Source organism: Notothenia rossii (genome assembly GCF_949606895.1).
Source record: "Notothenia rossii genome assembly, chromosome: 2".
In the NCBI taxonomy this organism is placed as follows: Eukaryota; Metazoa; Chordata; class Actinopteri; order Perciformes; family Nototheniidae; genus Notothenia; species Notothenia rossii.
Window position 1 is genome coordinate 77880975 of NC_136904.1, and position 22292 is coordinate 77903266.

General features: G+C 40.8%; 1 protein-coding gene across 1 annotated transcript in view; it reads left to right on the forward strand.

Annotated features, from left to right (window-relative positions):
• The window catches only part of lrp2a (low density lipoprotein receptor-related protein 2a), a 54207-nt gene that overhangs the window by 12693 nt on the left and 19222 nt on the right, over nt 1-22292 (forward strand). The window contains exons 11-48 of the mRNA XM_079665767.1: nt 11-139; nt 610-779; nt 2260-2483; nt 3082-3288; nt 3407-3609; nt 3870-4010; nt 4176-4379; nt 5007-5199; nt 6110-6235; nt 6389-6519; nt 6705-6842; nt 6942-7223; nt 7364-7603; nt 8048-8167; nt 8696-8812; nt 8973-9353; nt 9695-9709; nt 10010-10258; nt 10841-11052; nt 11699-11883; nt 11986-12214; nt 12361-12538; nt 13309-13437; nt 14287-14453; nt 15044-15187; nt 15824-15933; nt 16502-16679; nt 16777-16990; nt 17080-17319; nt 17801-17989; nt 19318-20250; nt 20353-20518; nt 20594-20752; nt 20846-21135; nt 21495-21695; nt 21929-21958; nt 22066-22101; nt 22183-22289. Coding sequence (XP_079521893.1) covers nt 11-139; nt 610-779; nt 2260-2483; nt 3082-3288; nt 3407-3609; nt 3870-4010; nt 4176-4379; nt 5007-5199; nt 6110-6235; nt 6389-6519; nt 6705-6842; nt 6942-7223; nt 7364-7603; nt 8048-8167; nt 8696-8812; nt 8973-9353; nt 9695-9709; nt 10010-10258; nt 10841-11052; nt 11699-11883; nt 11986-12214; nt 12361-12538; nt 13309-13437; nt 14287-14453; nt 15044-15187; nt 15824-15933; nt 16502-16679; nt 16777-16990; nt 17080-17319; nt 17801-17989; nt 19318-20250; nt 20353-20518; nt 20594-20752; nt 20846-21135; nt 21495-21695; nt 21929-21958; nt 22066-22101; nt 22183-22289 — 7367 coding nt within the window. The remainder of the gene's footprint in view (nt 1-10; nt 140-609; nt 780-2259; nt 2484-3081; nt 3289-3406; nt 3610-3869; nt 4011-4175; nt 4380-5006; nt 5200-6109; nt 6236-6388; nt 6520-6704; nt 6843-6941; nt 7224-7363; nt 7604-8047; nt 8168-8695; nt 8813-8972; nt 9354-9694; nt 9710-10009; nt 10259-10840; nt 11053-11698; nt 11884-11985; nt 12215-12360; nt 12539-13308; nt 13438-14286; nt 14454-15043; nt 15188-15823; nt 15934-16501; nt 16680-16776; nt 16991-17079; nt 17320-17800; nt 17990-19317; nt 20251-20352; nt 20519-20593; nt 20753-20845; nt 21136-21494; nt 21696-21928; nt 21959-22065; nt 22102-22182; nt 22290-22292) is intronic.

Consider the following 22292-nt stretch of genomic DNA (forward strand, 5'->3'; position numbering starts at 1 on the left):
CATGCTGAAGACTTTGACGACTGTTCGATGTGGGGCGTGTGTGACCAGCTGTGTGAGGACCGAGTCGGTTCCCATCGCTGCAGCTGTCGAGAGAGCTACATCCTGGAGCAGCACAGACACTGCAGAGCTGACTCCTCGAGTGAGTGTAATTTCCTCTTTGTTTGAACAGATTCTCTTACAGACATTATAGTCACGTTTTCCATGTGCGAATAATCCATCGAGCTGAAGTCAGTTAGCATAGCCATCCTTCCTAGTTTGCCAACCTCAGTGGCTGCTTTACTGAGCGTCTGCACTTCTTTCTGGTGCATTGTTGCATAGCAAATGTTGTTTTAGTTAGTCCCTTGCCTTTGTGGAACATAGAAAGAGTGTTGACTGAGAGGCTGACCTCTCTGCCTTCAGCCTTTTTGAAAAGAGTGTAATGATAGTGGCAAAGTATTCTACCTTTCCAAGTCTGAGTCAGGGGTCTGAATGAATGTGCTACATTCTGTAGATTTCCACTGATCTTAAGTTGATGCTGAAATGCAAATGAGGTTCTGTTTCTAACCTGAACATTTGAAATAACTTCTCCATGCAAGGTTTCTAACTTGTTGTGTTTTATTTCTGCTGCAGCTGGAGTCCCGTTCTTGATATTTTCTAATGGCAGAGACCTTCTAATCGGTGACGTCCATGGCAACAGCATGCGCACTTTGGTTCATTCACAGAACAGAGGAGTTGCAGTGGGAGTGGATTTCCATTATAATCTGCACAGGATCTTCTGGACTGATACCATTCAGAATAAGGTAATCCAATTTCCAAATCCAATGTTATATATTATGAAGCGTTGAACTGCAGTGATTGTCAAAAAGCATTACTTTGAGGATATGTTGTAATTCCTTGGTAAAAGTTCACGTGAGTAGACCACTTTCTGGTTTGAGTAAATCATTTCATTAGACTGGAGCTGGCCAGGTTGAATTCTTTCTGTTATCTTGTAAAATATCAGCAATGTTGATACTATAATAATGGGATACCTGCTGGCTCCTTTGCGGCTGGGTCATAATGAAGGGAAGTTGATGTGGAATGGAATCCAAACGACCTAATCTTGAAACCCTTCTGATAGGCTGGTTTGATGTTCACATACCAGGGTGCAATTTTTGTAACTTGATCTTGTTCGTAGTAATCATGCTGTATTTTTTTTCAGTGGCACTGTTTATCTATATGCATTCTTTGTCCATCTAAAAACTCTCTGTATAGACTATGCTTTGGCTCCTGGAAGGTTTTCACTGCTGCCACTGGGCTGAAAGGCTAGGTCGTATCTCTTACTGGGCATGTGTGTATATTAGCCACCTCCATGGCAGAATGTCAGATGAAAGTGGGCAAAGCGCACACAGGGCATGTGAATGACACCGAAAAAAGGCTAAACTATCAGGCTATTTCCTCATCTTCAGTTTCTCTTTAAACAGGTCAGTTGAAAAATCCTGCTTTTACGACGTGTGGATCTTGTTTCAAAAGAAGCAGAGCTGCTCGGAGCCGTAACCCCTCTAACCAGCTGCATGGTGCCAAGGCTTCAAGTCTGAGAAACTAGGGCCATGATACTGTAACATAGGTAGAGTGGCAAAATCAGGAACAAAAAACTTTACAAGCTTAACAGAAATTCATCAAGACAGAATCATCAGACAAGCGAAAAAGAATCTCTCGATCTCCCCCTTCTACTTTCTCAAATGTATTTCTCTGTTTTAGCTTCTCATCTATCCTTCTTAGAAGATAAGTTCACATACTTTTAATAAATTGTTTATTGTTCGTTCATAGTGGTTTCTCCTGTTTATCACACTGGCAACAAACTGATCCCCTTTTAAAGAAGTTAAAGTTGCTGTATGTACAAATTGCAACATTCCCTTGTGTCATTAACGTTAGTTTTTGCAGTAGTGCAGTAAGAAGGCACTGTCCATTAAGCTTTTAAAAGATACCTTCATGATTTTTTTACTCAGATATTTGAAGCCTGAAGCAATTTCTAGTATTTTTTTTTTCTCTGAACAAGAGCCAGGGATTTTGTCTCTTACATCGAAATCGATTTAAGAATGGGTCTCTTTTTGACCAGTATGAACAGGGGGAACAACTACAGTGACCAATTGCACTTTTAATGTACCTACAGGAATGCAAGTATTGTATTTAGTTACACTTGGAAAAATGTGAACTTATCTTTTAATATCTTCCCATGATTTCTAGAAGCAGCGACCACCTTAGAGCTAATATCCTGCTAACAATGGCGTCTTTTGTGTACAGGTGTTTTCTGTGGATATGGACGGTTCCAATGTGCAGGTGGTTTTAAATGTATCGGTTGACTACCCCGAGAACTTGGCGGTGGATTGGGTGAACAATAAACTGTATGTGGTGGAGTCCAGCGTCAACAGGATTGACATGGTGGACTTTGATGGCAGCAACCGGGTCACACTCATCACTGAAAACCTGGGAAACCCTAGAGGACTGGCGGTGGACCCCACTGTCGGGTAAGCACATCTCCCAGGTTCCATCCATCTATCTGTCAACGCATTCCCGAACCCCACATACAGTATCTGTCTTGCTCCATTGGTGTGGAATAATGGGGGGTGTGTGGGAGATTAGCAGATTGCCCTGGGTGGATTAGTGAGAAGCAATGTAAGTGATGACCCTCATTGTAATCCAATAGTATAGTTTAAGGGGGAGGGGAACCAGGTGGCTACGGATAAATTGCTTAAATTAATGTACAGCCACACACCTGGGGGGAATAATGGGGCAATGTGAATGCCACACTTTATTAACAAGAAGAAAGTATTTTTTTCCCCAAAAGATAATTATTACATTCTACATTAGCTCATCTTATTCTATTTTATTTACATTTCGTTAACATCTCCTGCATGACTTGCACATAAATCCTGCAACATTCTCTCGCACGTTATGTTATTTCTACTCTCTTCCTTCTCGCACTATTTTCATAGTTTTTTTATTCTGTTGATGTTGCATTGTTGGAGGAGCCTGTGATTTGAGTCTTTCACTGTAGCTGTGCATATGACAACAAATTCCTTTGAACTTTGAATTTGTTGTTTACTTTATCTTTGTCTCTTACAGGTATATGTTCTTCTCTGATTGGGAGGCAGTGAATGGACAACCAGGCCTGGAGCGGGCCTTCATGGATGGCACCAACCGTTATGGGATTATTAGAACCAAACTGGGTTGGCCAGCTGGCATAACACTGGACATCGAAGAAAAGCGCGTCTACTGGGTTGACAGTCGCTATGACTATATTGAAACGGCAACATATGATGGCCTTCATCGGTAAATATGTTGACAACAAAAACATTAAAGCAAATCTCCAAGACTTCTTTGGGGTAAAAAAGTCAAAAGGTCCATGCTTTTATATTCAAATAAATCAATGTTCTCCTTTTTGTTATAGAAAAACGGTGGTACATGGAGGTGCTGTGATCCCACACCCATTTGGCATCAGTCTGTTTGAACACAGTGTTTATTTCACGGACTGGACCAAGATGGCCGTGATGACAGCCAACAAGTTCTCTGACAGCAGTACCCAAGTTGTTTTCAATACATCTCAGACTCCACACGGAGTAGCCGTCATACATCAGCTGAAACAGCCATATGGTAAGTGCCTCAATAAAAGAGCTTGGTATTTTTCAGAATGTAGATGTTCAAAGCCTAACGTAAATATATGGAAGCTTCAAATTAGCCAAGTTTGTTTGTATGCCTCTTCCTGCAATGTATATTAGTATTAATTGCCATATGCTAGTGCTACTGCTAGTGTTACTTCATAAATAGCTATATTTAAAGAAAATCAATATATGTGACACATTTCATATAACATTTCCAGTTATTAAATGTAAGTTCTTCTCTTTTTTCTCCAGTTGCTAACCCTTGTAGTGTAGACAGAGGTGGATGTGAGCAGATCTGTGTTCTGAGTCACAGGAGTGACAATGGAGGTCTTGGTTACCGCTGCAAATGTCGCATGGGCTACGACATACATGCTGATGGCAAGCGGTGTTATCGTAAGAAAATAATATATATACACTTCTTATTACTTAGGGGAAAATGATAGTTAAAACCCTAAATATGTAATAAATGTAGCTGTGTTTCATTTAACCCTTTATTTTCTGTTAAAATATTTTTTTTAAGGCTGAATTTCTTTTTTGTTTCTGATCTCCTATCTCCAGCTGTGAGGCAGTTTCTGTTGTTCTCCAGCCAGCTGGCCGTGCGAGGGATCCCCTTTAACCTCTCTTCTCAGGAGGACATCATCCTGCCCGTCACCGGATCCCCGTCGTACTTTGTCGGGGTGGATTTTAGTGCAGAAGACGATTCCATCTTCTTCTCAGACACAGCCAAAGACATCATCTATAAACAAAAAGTGGATGGGACTGGTGAGCATCTTGTTGTCCTCTCTGGCTGAATTGTTCAGAATATCCTGCCCTCATTCACAGCATAACAATTGCATTAAGTCAAAAGGAAATACATTGTGTTGTTTAAAAAGATATAAGCAGCAAAATATGTTTCCAGTGTTTTCCCTTTGCTTACATCCTTGGATAATTTCCTTCCTTTCAGAGAGCTCTACCATGTGATTGAGCCAGGCTTATACAGGGAGTTAAGGGAGTGCCTGATGGGGCCGACTGGTACTATGGGGGAGGGAGTGGATAGGAGTATGGACAGTGGAAAAAGGATCATATAATAAACTTACATCTCAAACTAATGTCCTGAAGAAAAAGCAGGACAGGCTAATCTAGATTGTTTCACCAAGCAGTTTTAATATTTAATTTCAAATCTATCACCTAGGCTGTGGAAAGTAGTTACTGGTGTAGACGAGCAGCCACATCACACACTTGGAAAAAAGATTCACCGCTGCTCTGATCAGGGATGTTGTTTTTGGAGCTGCTCTAGTTTTTTCTGTCCCGTCCACATGGAGAAAATGCAAGCTGACAGCCTATTTATTTAAATGTGTTCCTCTTTCATCTCTGTGTTAAACGGTGCTCTGACTGCTTTGATCTGCACAGGCAGGGAGGTACTGGCAGCCAACAGAGTGGATGGCGTGGAGGACCTGGCTTACGACTGGATTTCAAAGAACCTCTATTGGACTGACCCACGATACAGGAGCATATCTGTCATGAAGATAGCTGATAAGTCCAGGAGAACCATCATACGAAACCTCAACAACCCTCGGGCCATCGTGGTTCATCCTCTCATTGGGTAAATCAATAGACGATAATACATTATACTTTTGTGGCTGTAGTTACTTGAAGCTAATATTTGTATTTTGCTTCTATTCAGAGATGGTGATAATACAGGTTTGAATATAAAAACTATAAAAGAAAACGTAAAATTATTGAAATTAGACAACTGATATATGGAATCTTTATTTAGAACAATTAGTTATTTATATTGCCTTAAGGTCATAAGGCCTTTTTGTCTAACAGCACAGATTAGTTTAGTGTGAAAGAGAGTATTGTAGTTAACACTAAGAACTTGGCTTAAACAGAAAAGCTCTAATGTGGAATTATCCAAAATAACATCAATCTAAATGGGAGTTTTTGTCAGCAAGGCACAGAAGACGTTTCTAATTATTTAGATTTTGAATAAAATATTAAAGTGGACCTAGCATGCTATATTTGAATAATATAGTGTAGGACCATACCTATATAAGGCATATTTATACTTTTTATTTTTCAAAATACCAAACAGATCATGCATTTTAGCCATTCCTCATTTCGCTCAATTTAACACTGTCTTTGCATGGACTGATTCTGTGAGAACAGCACCATCTACAGGCCTGGCATATGTACTACAGCGTCTCCAGCGCTTTCAAACGGCAATGTCCGTGGCTGTCTCCTCCTGATTGGTGGAGTTGGCCCAATAGCCGTAGCGCCACTTCTGTGACGTCATAGAAGTGTTCAAATCTGGATCAGTCTGTATCAGATCCGTTGCAGCCCCTTTTTAAGAGATTTGGGTATGGAGGAAAATAAAGAGGGTTGTGTTTTCTGACACTTGGTGAGTTCCCTGGAACACCGGGGACACATATTCATGTATACAAAACGTACAAAAGTGCATTTTGCATGATAGGTCACCTTTAAATTGATGCTTGTTTTTTTTACTTCAACAGGTATATTTTTTGGACTGACTGGTACCGGCCAGCGAAAATCATGAGGGCTTGGGCTGACGGGTCACATGCCTTGTCTATTGTCAACACAACTCTTGGCTGGCCAAATGGCCTGGCTATTGACTGGAGGTGAGTTATTATTGCCAAATGTCTCAAAAAACAGTCCAAGAAAACACTTTTCAACACATTACATATTGTGTAGTATTGCTCATACATTATGTGATGCCTGACAACATGTGAGACTTATTTCAAACTCTTGCTCTTGCTTTTATTTCCACCCAGCTCAATGCGTCTGTACTGGGTGGATGCTTTCTTTGACAAAATTGAGCACAGCAACTTTGACGGACGGAACAGGATTTCTTTGGATCGCATAACCCAGATCTCCCATCCGTTTGGTCTCACTATTTTTGAAGGTAAAAAGTTCTGGAAAAATCTTTTAATCTATTTTTTAATTTATTCAAAATAAAAAGGGATTTTATTTCCCTCGCATCAACTTGAACTGTGGTTCTTGCTTTAATGATGTTCATGTCAAAAGAGCAATAAGTGTTCCAAGGAAGTGATGAAAGATAAGCTCACTGAGGGTTTTTTCTACTTGAAGGCTATGCATATTTCACTGACTGGCGCCTGGGTGGCATTGTACGTGTGCGCAAGACCGATGGTGGGGAGATGGTCATAATCAGACGAGGAATCAGCCACATCATGCATGTCAAGTCTTTCAGCTCCAACTCTCAGATTGGTCAGTAGCTTTGCTCACCTCTCTACACCATTCATGTGTATCTGAGGCTCACTCCTCTCAGTCATATTCCCGATAATGACTTTCCACTCTTCCTCTCAGGTTCCAATCTCTGCAACAGGCAGACAAATCCTAACGGAGACTGCAGCCATTTCTGCTTCCCGGCCCCAGACTCTCAGAGGGTGTGTGGCTGTCCGTATGGCATGAAGCTTTTGCCCAACCAGCAGACATGTGTGGAAGACCCTTCCAGTGAGCCCCCCACGCTGCAGTGCGGAGCCAACTCCTTCTCCTGTGGCAACGGCAAATGCGTACCAAACAGCTACAGATGCGATGGTGTTGATGACTGCCATGACAACAGTGACGAACTCAACTGTGGAATTAACAGTAATGCTTTTCTTGTAAATGTAGTCTATTATACTAGCCTGACCTGAATGCAGTAAAAACCTGTTTATGGTCCTGTGTTTTTACTGACTTTTTGTTAAATATTATTAGAATTGATTTAATATTATAATCTCTTTTTGCAGACACCACTTGCTCCCCGTCTGCATTCACATGTGCCAATAAGCACTGTGTGCCTACGAGATGGCGCTGTGATGGGCACAATGACTGCTCTGATAACAGCGATGAGGTAAACTGCCCTACGCAGGTGCCTGGAACATGTCCTGCTAATCAGTTTACCTGTACCAACCACCGCTGCATCCCACATACCTGGAGGTGTGACACTGATAATGACTGTGGGGACAGCTCGGATGAAGCAGACTGCCGTGAGTATGCCTGTTGAAGCTAGACACAATGTGCATATGTTGATTGCCACGCCTAAACTAGGTCCCTTAATATTATTATTATTATTATTATTTTAAGTGTTTTTGCACCTACTGTACAGTATGTATGTATGTATGTATGAAAAAAAAAGTTAAAATGAAAAGATCAGGAAAGATTAGAAGCCAAAAACAGCTTTTGAAATATACTTAAAAGGAAAAAGGATAAGATAATAAATAGTCAAAGACAAAGCAGTTACAGAAGTGTACCTAGAATGTACTTACAAGTTGAGATGCATTGAAGGATTAGAAGTATAAAGTTGCATACATTATACATACTTAAGTAACGTACAAGCCCCTTAAAATTGTACTTATTTTGCACGCGAGTACATTTACTCAATGTTATTTTCCACCACTGCTCATATGGTGTTTAACACTTTTTGTTGTCAGATCTGGCAAGCACGTGCCATCCAGGGCAGTTTCAGTGTCCGGACCACCGCTGCATAGACCCCAGCTACGTCTGTGACGGGGACAGGGACTGTGTGGATGGGGCGGATGAGCAGGGATGCAGTGAGTATCTTTCTGAATTACAGTTTTCTCTTAACATACTTAAAGTCCCATGATAGACTCACCTGGTGCTTACTTTCAAAAACATCAAAAATGTTTGTGTATTTTATTAAGTTCTATTTAATAACTTCTGTTTAGTTTTTTCAGGTCTCATAATAATAATAATTTCAATTTCTATAGCGCCTTTCACGAAACCCAAGGACGCTTTACAATGGGACTCTCTCATGTAGACTCTCTTCCCACCAATATTAAGATGTGTTTAAGCTCTGCATCTGACGTTGAGTCATACATTTTCGAAGAAAGAAAAGTATTAATGAATCCGTTCATTAATTAATTCAGAAAAACCTGTTTGTGCTAACCAAACATGTTCAAGAAGTTGTAGAGGTCAATTGAGTGCTCTGTAAAATTCCTCAAGCCTCTCAGTATATTGATCCCATTAATTGTGTTGCACAACATGTGAGCTTAGCATACATACACAACTGCACAAACAGTCAATCTCAGGTTTAACATTCCCAACTTGATTTTTTTCAGTCTACAACTGCACTGGGAACGAGTTCAAGTGTTCCACTGGCCACCAATGTGTCAACTCCTACTACCGGTGTGATGGGGTCTTTGACTGCAGCGACCGCTCAGACGAGCAAGGCTGTCGTAAGTATTTAAATCGGGCTATAGGTCATAGGTCGTGTTACTAAAGCATTTCTCAGTCATGCATAATTATGAATAAGAATGATGATTTCAAGTTATTTGAATTTCATTACCTTTAGGCTTTGCTAACAAGTTGTTTGTGGTGTTTTCTCATGTGTTTCAGCTACTAGGCCCCCAGGGATGTGCCACCATGAGAGGGAGTTCCAGTGTCAGTCAGACGGGAGCTGTGTGCCGTCTACCTGGGAGTGTGACGGTCATCCAGACTGTGAGGACGGCAGCGACGAGCACCAGGCCTGCCCCCCCCGCACCTGCCCCTCCTCAATGTTCCGCTGTGACAACGGCAACTGTGTGTTACGCAGCTGGATCTGTGATGGGGACAACGACTGCAGGGACCTGAGTGATGAAAAAGAATGTCCCACGCCGCCCTTCCGCTGTCCGAGCTGGCAGTGGCAGTGCCCCGGCCACAGTGTGTGCATCAACCTCACCACAGTGTGTGACAACACCCCCGACTGCCCCAACGGTGCTGACGAGTCTCCTCTCTGCAGTAAGTCTGATCTCTGCTCTCTTTGTCAGCCTAGAAAAATTTTTCTCATCTTTCAAAAGTACTTGATTGTTTAATTACATTTCTATGTTTGCTGGCCTTCTCAAATGTAATAAAGATTTCACATGACATGACAAACAGGATCAAACTCTCCATTGATTTGTATTTAATTTGACATTCCTCTTGTATTCTGTAACACAGCGCCACATTTCACAGACATTTTGTGTTAAATGTTATTTGTTTGTCTTTCGATTGTTGTGTTCAAATCATGCATGTGTGTGATCTGACCTGTATTAACCTGATGATCTGTGATCTTCCTTTCTTGCCTTTCTCACCACTTTCAGATGAGCCCTTGCCAGGTAGGAACAAACTCTCAATCACTGGTAGAAATGCTTGACATAGCTTTGATTTTCACCTTTTTTAAATGTTGATCTTTGCAAAACATAATCAAAGTGTGGGTTATATGTGCAAATCGTTCTGGCTTAAAGTAGCATTTTAAAGACAATTACTGAAGTAGTTAGAGCTGTGCGGTTCATAAATGATCATTGAGACATTGAGAATTTGTTAGGTCTTGAATTTTTGTTAAATATGTGATCTTTCACTTGGTTTGATTTTCCTTTTTTGGATTGTAAATTTTGATTTCCACGCTTTTAAACCAGATCAGGAGAGCTGTTCTGATAACAACGCTGGCTGCACCCACGGTTGTATCCAAGGGCCTTTTGGGGCCCAGTGCACATGCCCCGTTGGTTACCAGCTAAGCAATGACTCCAAAACCTGTGAAGATATGGATGAGTGTAACCCCCCTGGACTCTGCAGCCAGCACTGCTTTAATGAGAGAGGCTCTTTCCGCTGCCACTGCCAGGATGGATACACGCTGGAAGCAGACCAGCGTACCTGCAAGGCCTCAGGTGAGGAGGGATATGGCTTCAGACTTCTTTTCAGGGACCACATTACTCCCGTGGTACCTGTAAATAACAACCTATAATTGCATAATATAGTAAAATAGGAAATTGGCAAATGATCAGTGCGACAGCTACACGGTTGTCAACATGATGCCTGTAGAGCACATATCTCGTGCAGGAATGGGCCGTTATTAAGGGGGAGCTTGGCTACCGGACTAGGGGACTGACAAACCGTCTTTCTTCTCCCATGTCTCTCGTTGCTGCTCTGATTTCTTTAGATAACACAAATAACATATGTGTCACTCACTGGCCATCACTGGTGTAATTAGCGCCAACAAAGGGCTGTTTATGGGGGAGCGTGCCTGACATGAGCTCCTCTTCCACACAGATAACCTGCTGAAAGGCTTTGCAATACAATGGTTCATTATTTGGACAAAAGTGCATTCCCAAAGGATTGCCATTTGAGTAGGGTCTACTTAATAGTCCTGTTGTATGCTTGTGGTTGACATGAAAACGCTGATAAGTGCACTAATTAGCATGAGAATGGACATGAAAAATAGGTAACAGAGATTTGACGTCTGTTTGCAGATTCACGGCAGGCGTTCCTGCTAGTTGCCAGTCGAAATCAGATTGTGCAAGATGACATAACCGCTCAGCCCAATGTGGTCCGATCACTGGTCCGAGATGGGCGCAACATCGTGGCCCTAGACTTTGACTCAGTCACTGACCGTGTGTACTGGTCGGACACCAGCCAGGACAGAATCTGGAGTGCTAACAAGAACGGCAGTGACAGAACTGTGGTGAGTGGGTTATTACCAGAAACACTTTTTGCCTATAATCCATTAGACAAGTACTTGTAATGCATTCAAATCTGATTATAACACTTCATAATCATGGTTATAAAACTCGTAAACCGTTTATAATGCTTTAAACAGTAACAATAATCATAACACATTACAAAGCATTTTATAAAAACCTAAAGTTCAAGTATCACAATAGTCCGTAATTGCTGATCATTCACTTGTATTTCACTTTTTTATTTTATTAAAACAAAATGTATATCGACTTATAATAAGCTTATACTTAGGCAGTTCATGCTTATAATGAACTTAATAATAATTGCGATTATAACACACTATGACCCTTTTTTTTTAAGTCAGTCATTATGATGACCTTATATGTCATTATAAAATGCTTTATATTGTTTAAGATTATTGTGGAAAAGCATTATGAATATTGATGAATGAATTTAACTACAATTAAACAGTGGTGTAAGCAGATTACAACACAATATAAGTAAGTTTATGTTGCACTTTAGACAAAAGTGTAATAGAAAGTCACCTACAACCTAATACATATCATTCTGTATTTATTCATAGCTTGATACTTAGTGTAATCGTCCTAATAACTGAACATATTGATTAACATTGAGTCTCTTGGTCGCAGGTATTTGACAGTGGAGTGACAGTAACAGAGAGCCTTGCTGTGGACTGGGTGGGCAGGAACCTGTACTGGACTGACTTCGTCTTGGAGACTGTTGAAGTGTCTAAACTGGATGGCACCCACCGCACTGTGTTAGTCAGTGAAAATGTCACCAACCCTCGAGCTCTGGTGGTGGACCCGCGGGACAGGTCAGTGAAATACTAAGAAACTTGTTTGTCTTAAAACTATGAATTCATTCTCCTTTTCATTATCAAAGGAGTTGGTGTTAAACGCGATCATTTGTTTTGCAGCTCTCACCTGATGTTCTGGACAGACTGGGGGAGAAACCCCCGCATTGAGAGGGCCAGCATGGACGGCAAATTAAGGACTGTTATCGTCAGCACCAAGCTGTACTGGCCCAACGGTCTAACCATAGACTATCCAAACAATCTGTTGTACTTTGCAGATGCCTACTTGGATTTCATTGATTACTGCGATTTTAATGGCAACAATAGAAAACAAGTGCTGGCCAGTGACCTGGTGAGTGTTTGAGAAGAACACATTTCCTGAATTATCTGTAGAGATGTGATTTACATTGATTATATAAAATTGAAGAGCACCTTCCATTTTCTTTTGAATAGCATGTGTAAGACCCTTTTTTTTCTTTTGCTACTCTCTGTGAAAAGGTACTGCAACATCCCCACGCAATTACCATTTTTGAGGATTTTGTGTATTGGACCGACAGATACATCAACCGTGTGATGCGAGCCCATAAGTGGCACGGGGAGAACCAGACAGTGATGCTTTTCAACCTCCCTCAGCCCATGGGTCTGGTGACAGTGCACCCAGCCAGGCAGCCGGCAGGTATGGCAAGATGTTCTCTCTACATCAACATGTGGCATCAGCATTACAGCTTATGTTTACCATTGTGTTGGCGACCCGAATTGGTTTGGTCGATATCTTACTTATCGATATCTTATTGGGATAATGAGGTCAATATGAAGCATGTCCATTGTTATTGTAAAAACATTTTAAAAGACAGTTCACACCAGATTCAAACATACATTTTTGTCTTCTTACCTATCGTGCTGTTTTTTTTAATCTGGATGGTTTTGGTGTGAGTTGGAGAATGTTAAAGATATTGGTCATAAAGATGACTGCCTTTTCTATATAATGGAACTAAATGGTGCTTCGCTTGATGGGCTTAAAGTGCACAATAAATGTAACAATTTCAATAATCAGGATGTCCTCGGGTGACGTTAGCTTGCTTAGAGGTGCTACTGTAGGTGAGCTAGCAATTTAGTTAAGCCTCCTTATGCGCAGTGATTCGATTTCAGTGTAGTTTTGAAGAAAGTAAATCATTCCTACATGAAACTGCTCACAACAAGGTCTGTCACTATCCAATTGACATGTTGTTCTATTATAATTGAGAGAAGGCAGACATTTATACAGCTGAGAATATCCCACACAACTCGCACCAAATCAGTTTAGATTCATAAAAAGCAGCACAGGTAAAAGGAAAAAGAATTGGACTTTAAGGGTGAACTGTCTCTTTAAGAATAAGGTTAGAGACCCTGTGAAGATTACTCGGTTAACCTTTTGTGTGTATGTATGTGTTTTTTGACAATTCTCAGGTGAAAATCACTGCTTGAGGAGTCCCTGTTCTCATATCTGCTTGCTTTCTGCTGTGGGACCGAGCTATTACTCGTGTGCCTGCCCCTCAGGCTGGACACTGGCAGTAGACCAAATCACCTGCACCAGAGGTATGCATCCTGCCAAGGACAGGAAAACACTCATCACTCAGTTTGATGAAAAAGGAATTTGGGTCAGATGCAGTTGATGAGTTGATGTATTCACAAGGTATTCATTTTAGTTGTGGTTGAACCTGTTGTTGGAGACGGTGGTTATTGCATGATTTATTTGCAGTCATCTCATTATTGGTAAGAGGATAAATCTTAAAAAACACTATCATAGATCGATCCAGGTCCTTGTCAACACTCTTCCATTTAGATTCTCTTGTAACCTGCTATTCCAGTCATAAATATAATTAGATAGATTCATATAAGCATGTCTTTCAAGGTCTTAGGGAGACAAGGGACCTTTAATCCAAAGTCCAAGGAGTCCCCCTTGGGTCAACAGCTTAACTCATCTCAGGTTTCAGCTCATTCAAGCCAAGCAGAACACAGTCTCCCCCTGAGGCCGACGATTATCCAAGAATGAAAATGCCCCACAACCATTCATCGATTCTAATCTCTGATGACAAAGCAAATCAGATGTTGAAACAACTTTCACCAGTCAATCCTCTTAATAGATAAAGGCCTTTTAGCTTCCTATTTTGCACCAGGTATAAAATACACTAAAAGAAACTTAAGTTTAGGATTACCCTTTAATCCATTTCCAGGAAACACGGTCTATTAGCTCTGTTTTAGAATTTGTAAGGGATCTTTTAAAGAACTGAGTAATTTACATACAATTCTAGTTTAGGGTAGGATTATTATTTTTCACAGTCGCATTGACGTAGCTTTTGTTTGTTGTGTTAATTTAGGAGGAAAGGGTTTTGAATTGTAACCGTAAGTTCTGTTTATTCATTCGCTTTGACTTTTTACTTGTAGTTGAAGATCCTTTCCTGGTGGTTGTGCGAGACAGCATCATCTATGGCATTTCCCTGGACCCAGATGACAAGACAAATGATGCTATGGTCCCGATCGCTGGGCTTCATAATGGATACGATGTTGACTTTGATGACAATGAAGAGACCATCTTCTGGGTGGAGCACCCGGTAAGTTACTGCCATGTGATGTCGAATTCAGAACAATGTGATGTCCTCCAAATACAACTTTGAGTTTAGGATTAAAGAAATGATATGTAACATTTCCCTAATAAAATGTCTCAAAACAACTAAATCTATGTAATATATGTTGTTGAGTTGTGTATTTATATCAGAAAATTCGTTTCTAACTACTTTCAAATCTAGAGAAAGCCGTCAAGGTCCCTTTTCTGTGAAGTGATATCTAATAGCGACGTACAGTATCCAGATGCAAATGCATAGGAGTTGTGGTTTTGCTACAAAAAGCTGTAAAAAATATACTTGTTGTCCAGTTAAGCCACATGTTAACGATACATACATTGTTAAGACCTTTGTCGTTTTAAACTATACATTCTAACCGGATGAAGTGTTTTAGTGATTGGACATCTGGATCTTTAGTCGTCAGAAAAACAACCCTAGAAAACGTTTTGGACGAACAGCATTAGAGAAACACTTATTCTTTCTTCTGTGAAACTGCTTTATTCAGTGTATTCACTTAATACATCTACTGTGTATACAGTATAGCTGTTTCTGAGAATATTCTGTCTTCCTTTGTCCCCCAGGGTGAGATCCACAGGGTGAAGTCAGATGGTACCAACAGGACAGAGTTCGCCCCTGCAGCCATCCTCGGCTCCCCTGTTGGCCTGGCCTTGGACTGGATAACAGAGAACCTGTACTATACCAACCCAGCTACACAGTCTATTGAGGTAATAAAGAAATACTTTGTCCTGTGGTTGTTGCCTTCCAATTATTACTGACTTTAACTCTAACCAAAATGGCTATTCTGTTGTGATTGCATAAGAAAATCTGAAATTAAATGCAAATAAGAGAAGTGTCAAATAGGCATGTAAGAAATGAATGATACACTTGACTTTAGTCTTGTTATCTTGTTATGCCATTTCCTATTATGTAAAATATAAATTCTCAAAGACACAGTATCATTCTTTTAACTGTTTTACTGTCTGTTTAATTTTGTATTTTCATTATTTGTTTAGCTTAACAGTCCAACAAACCCCCCTTTTTAACTGATCTAGGCAAATGTTACTCCCTTTGCTCTGATTGCAGGAACAATTTGTATTTTCTTTTGGATGTTACAGTGACTTTTACAAATGCTAAGGCAGATATAGGTATTGTCATTGATTTTATTAATATGGTGTTGTGTTTAATACTTTTATTTATTTTTATTACATAAAACAAAAATTGTGATATATATATCGCCTCACATACAGTATTGCAGTATATTGAATCAGAACTCAAAATATGTTAGAATCCTCAGACTTGCCAATACTCAGCCCCAGTGTCAAACACACTAACCGCTCCTGTTTGTGTTTGTCCTCTGCCAGGTTTTGAAGTTGAGAGGGGAGGTACAGTACAGGAAAACTCTCATCACAAATAACGGCTCTCCAACTGGCGCTGGCAGTCCTGTTGGCATCGCGGTGGATCCAGCACGTGGGTAAGCCCCATTTAACACAATTCTGGCACGGCCACTCATCCCCACAGCTACTGAGCTCTAACAACTCCTCGTCGCCATCTGCTCTGCCTCTAGAGAGAGTCTCACCACTGTTACTGAAAACCACGCTGCACACAAGAGTACAATCAAGAAACATCCCAGACATTTTAAATCCATCTATTCCAACTGTAATATGTAAACATTGCCTCTCTGATTTGGGGTAATGTGATCAAATTAGTCTTGCAGGAATTTCATTATTCGTATAAAACGTAAAAACTTTGCATAATAACTTAATTGAATAACTTAAAATGAAGTTATCTTTTTAAAACCTTACATAAACAAGTGCATAAACTTGGAAAGTGTTTTTCCATTATCCAAATTCAAGGCTGATGTCTGAGCCACTAAAAAGCTCATATTTTGGAGATGAAAGATTCTCCCCGTGATTGTTGTCTCAGTGGTTTTGAATATAACTACATTAGACTATTAACAAGTAATAAGCATGCAGATCTTTGGCTGAATTGTAAATGTCTGACACACAAACCCTAACCTCCATTCTTGAATGTCTTGAAAGAAAACTGTACTGGACAGACCAGGGAACAGAGAGTGGCATCGCTGCCAAGGTGGCGTCTGCAGACATGGATGGCTTGAACCCTGCCATCCTGTTCACCAGCAACCTGGATCACATTGAGTTCCTCACCTTGGACATCAAAGAGAACAAGCTGTACTGGGCTGTTACTAGCACTGGCATGGTGGGTCTGCACTCTTATAGCCCTCACGAGTTGCCATTTGTTAATTCATTTGAACTTAATGTTAATATTGGTACAAATATGCGTGTGATCTCCACAGATTGAGCGCGGGGATCCAGACGGAAGTAACCGCATCACTATAGTGACCGGCCTGTCTCACCCCTGGGGAGTGGCCGTCTATCAAGACTACCTCTACTTCACTGACCGCAACTTTGAGGTGATAGAGCGCGTGGAGAAGTCCACGGGTGCCAACAGGATTGTGCTGCGAGACAACATTTCTGGACTCAGAGTTCTGAAAGTGCATTATCGTGAGGGTGAGTGTCATCATCGTTCAATGCTGTCTTTTTACCTGTAGTTGTTTTTTTCTTTTGTGCATCTTACTGTTTTCTCTCAACAAACGTAGCCTCTGCGGGAACTTCCAATGGCTGCACCAACAACATGGGAGCGTGTGAGCAGCTCTGCCTGCCTCGGCCGCAGGGTCTGTTTACCTGTGCATGCGCCACAGGTTTTAAACTCAACGCTGACAACAGGACCTGCACTCCCTACCAGTCCTATGTCGTCATCTCCACTCTTTCTGCGATCAAAGGCTTCAGTCTGGAAGGGGCAGACCACTCTGAGGCCATGATGCCTGTGGCTGGGATAGGTCAGTTATGTTCATACATTTCCCACTACTGTTGTATGGATGCACAGCTGGAATTGGCAGTAAGGGTTGCCAGGTTGCCACTGGAAACCATTTTGAGAACTTGGCAACACATTTTTGGCCTTTGGTTTTCATCAGTGGCATCCATTTCCATCATATTAAAAATAGGTACAGAAAACTGTAAAAAACATATATTTAAAAAATGTCCCTATTCATTTTGAAGATGAGATAAAACACAAACTGGGTGTTGCTGTTGATGTGTTTATAATGTTCATTATTAAGCTGACGGATAAGTCAATTAATACAAAAATACTTCATAATGGTTTAATAATGGTTTTTAAATTCAAGCTCTAAAATTAAAATTGAATTTAGGTGGAAAAAATTAATGTATTTACCTACTGACAGAGTAACTGGATACAACATGTTTTTGACATAGTAATTGTGTTTGATGTAATAATAATATGAATGGGTTTTCCTCCTGCAGGACGTAACGCTTTACACATTGATGTTCACATGGCCTCCGGATACATCTACTGGTGTGACTTCAGCAGCACTGTGGCCACACAGAACGGGGTCAGACGGATCAAGCCAGATGGCTCAGGATTACATAGTGTAGTAACATCTGGAATAGGACGCAACGGGATACGAGGCATTGCTGTGGACTGGGCTGCAGGTATGCTATCAAAGTATTTGTTTAACCACATAACATACGTACTATGCAAAGAGGTCTTTTTTGATTTGATTAGATTTATTTTGAATGTGTAAAACAATAATACAAACATTTAACATGATAATTATTATACAATACACAATTAAGCAGTGTCAAATTGATATACAAAAAATATTACTGATTCTAAGTTATGTATAAACAAATGATCTACTTAATTACACATACGAAAAGGGGTGAGAAGAAGTTCACACTTATTTAATCCCACCCCTTCTCCCAAAAACTAAATGATTAACATATATATATATAATTTATTTTCTTAAAGAAATACATTTTTTATTGAAAAAACAAACAAACCAAACAAAAACATAAAACAACAAATAAATAAATAAATAAATAAACAAACAAACAAACAAATAAGCAGATACATAAACAAATAAACAAACAAATACATAACAGAGGTCAAGGATATTCAGGAAAAGATAAAATAACAAAATAAATAAATAAACTGCAAACACCCAGTTATGATTAAACAGCGTCATCCCTGTATCTTGTTAAAATCATGTCCTTATACCTTTTTTTAAACAGTCATACATGTATTTATTTATTTAAAGTACTCCCACAATACTTAAGATATAGGTAAAAGACATTCTCAGTCACTTTTTATTTGGTGTTTGTTTTTCAAAATTGAAATATACAGTATACTGTATATAGTATACTGTTGACCGTAACAATGTCTGTTACTGTTGTTCATAAAGCGCATAGTCTTTCTATGATTAAATTATGTTCTAGCGTTTCTTTTGTTAATTGTTCCACATTTTTACTACATCTGCTTCTTTTTTAAACATATTTTCAGATTTGTGCTTATATTCAATGTGTTATACCTTTCAGACTTATATACCTTTTGCATCTTCAATAAACCACATTTTCCCCCAATGATTAATATCTTAACTTAACTGTGGGTATAAAAAAGAAACCCAAAAGAAAGCCTAACTCATTTGAACCGGCTGTGACACATACCACATACAGGAAGCTTTGTCATACTGCTGAACTCACAGAAAGAAGAGATCAGTTCCTTACAAGTTCCAGGAAAGGCCATTTTATTGAATAGTTAAAATAAAAGAGACAGCTGCAGGCAGGGCAATGTTTCATTGTTTCTCATGTATGATGAAATAACGGAAAATCTGTTGGATAGTAAAAGCAACATCATAATGTCAGCTAGTAACATTTTACTATCTTACTCAGCAGTTTAAGACTGATGACCTCCTCTTCTTAAAATAAATATAAATATGTTATGCTTTTTAATATCTGGGCTAACTGGATTCTTTCCTCAGGGAATCTGTATTTCACCAACGCCTTCCTCACTGAGACGTATGTGGAGGTGCTCCACCTGAACACCACTTTCCGCAGGGTGCTGCTGAAGACCCAGGTGGACATGCCGCGCCACATCGTGGTGGACCCCAGGAACAGATACCTGTTCTGGGCGGATTATGGTCAGATCCCAAAAATTGAGCGAGCACTCTTGGACGGCACCAACCGCACAGTTTTAGTGTCATCAGGGATTATTACTCCTCGAGGTCTCGCTCTGGACTGGCAGACTGGCTACGTCTACTGGGTAGATGACTCCCTGGATATGATTGCACGAATCAACCCTCAAGGAGGGGAGACGGAGATAGTCAGGTACGGCAGCCGCTACCCGACTCCTTATGGAATCGCAGTGTTTGAGAGTAGTATTATCTGGGTGGACAGAAACCTGAAGAAGGTTTTCCAAGCAAGCAATCAGCCCGGCAGCACAGAGCAGCCTGCTGTCATCAGAGACAATGTCAACATGCTTAGGGACGTTACAATCTTTGACCAGCGCACTCAGCCTACCACCGCCCAGGAGCTTAACTACAACCCCTGCTTGGAGGCTAATGGAGGATGTACCCACTTCTGCTTCGCCCTCCCCGGTTCTGACAAAGATAACCAGAACAAAAAGTGCAGCTGTGCTTTTGGGAATCTTGCAGCCGACAATGCGACCTGTGTGGTGTCAAGGGATGATTATCTCATCTACACGACTGAGAGCACTGTGCGCAGCCTCCGACTCGACCCGGAGGACCATGCGCTGCCCTTCCCTGTGGTAAATGTGCCACGCACCTCAGTGGCCCTGGATTTTGACCTCACAGACCGCAGGGTCTACTTCACACAGAGCTCAGGCGCAGGAGCAAGCAAGATCAGCTACATCAGCCTGTCCTCTCCCACCACAGCTCCTGTAGAGGTGGCTTCAGGTAGGTTTGGCACTTACACAACAAAATATACTTTTATTTAATATTTTCTATGAAGGTGCCGACACCATTGCTAATGTTGCTTTGGTCCTCCCGTTTGGTCAGATCTGGGGGCTCCGGATGGCATCGCTTATGATTGGATAAACAGAAGAATCTACTACAGTGACTATGTCAACCAGAGCATTAACTCCATGTCTGTGGATGGGGCTCAAAGGACTATCGTTGTCCATGTGTCGAGGCCAAGGGCCATCATGTTAGATCCCTGCAGGGGGTAAGTCCCACACAACACACACTCCACACTTGTTCATTAGATTTAACTGAGATTAAACAATAATCCCTTCCACAGATACATGTATTGGACAGACTGGGGAACCCATGCAAAGATTGAACGTGCAACCTTAGGGGGAAACTTCCGGACAGAGATTGTGAACAGCAGTCTTGTGTGGCCCAATGGACTGACCCTGGATTATGAAGAAGCGAGACTGTATTGGGCCGATGCTAGCTTGTAAGATTTGAAAAATCCCACTGTTGAAATGTATACTGAAGTGTTTCACCGTGTGAAGTACAACTATTATCATTATCTTTGCTCTGCCATCAGACAGAAGATTGAGAGATCCTCTCTCACGGGGTCCAATCGGGAGGTCATCGTCAGCACAGCCATCTACCCCTTTGCTATGACCATGTTTGGCCAGTTCATCTACTGGACTGACTGGAACACACGCAGCATCTATCGGGCCAACAAGCACGACGGCTCTGACCAGACGGTCATGATCCAGAACCTTCCATCTCGGCCGATGGACCTCCAAGTTCTGGCCAGCCGCAAGCAGCAACAGTGTGACAGTCCATGCCAGCAGTTTAATGGAGGCTGCAGCCACATCTGCTCACCCGGTACATACTGTCACATACTGACGCTTTGTTTTATCATATTATTGTTTCATTGTCTTAAAACCTTTGTCAATTGGAAGGATCCTTCTAGCTATTGATATAATTATAAATGTATTATTTTTAAGGTTATTATTCGGTCTCTAAAATATCAGAAAAATACAGTAATTTGATGTTTGTAATTTTGTTTGTCAAAAATAAATTACAAATTCTAATATGATTAGAATAAGCAGTTCATTTGCAGTATTTTGTGCATTACTTTAATGATAATCTAATATTAAAAAAGCCAATTGCATTTCTGTGGATCAATCATTGCAGCTTTGACTCTGATTATATGAACTGTTGATGAAATGTTATCTTGTTAGGACCCAACGGAGCTGAGTGTCAGTGTCCATCCGAGGGCCGCTGGTATCTGGCTGACAACAAGCACTGTATCCCTGATAACGGGACGCGCTGCCAGCCGGGTCAGTACGCCTGTATGAATGGCCGCTGTATTCGTGCCCAGTGGAAATGTGACAACGACAACGACTGTGGAGATGGAAGCGATGAGTTGGAGAGAGTCTGTGGTAGGATGTTCTTCAAAGGGCTCTAATCATTATTTGTTTTTAAATTTGCATTTCTTCTTTGTTTTGTTATGTCAAATCTCACGGTTGATTATTATTAGTTTTAGCTATCCTCAAAGAGCGCTTTCACCTTCTGCATGAGTGAATTTCTTCTGTCTTGATGCAACTCTATGTCTTTTACTTTCACTGATACTAACAACTTTTTCTGTTTCTGCTTTAACAATATTCTGTTTTAGGACATAAACCTGACTTCAACAACTTTGTTGGTGTGTAAGCTTGCTCTTCACGATAACATTAACATACCTAATTCTTCGCTTTTAAAAGAATATGAACAATAACAAATGAATCAATGTGCTTATATCTTTGCATGCAGTCCCACAGCTGCTGTCATCTTTTATTGCCTTGTCAGGTAAAATGAGTTTCAACTGCGTTTCTAATCGGACCTCTCCATTGGCCTTAGCTCTGACATGTTCTTAATTGTGATTGGCAGCCTTCCACACCTGTGAGCCCACAGTGTTTACTTGTGGAAATGGCCGATGCGTGCCGTACCACTACCGCTGTGACCACTACGACGACTGTGGAGACAATAGTGACGAGGCG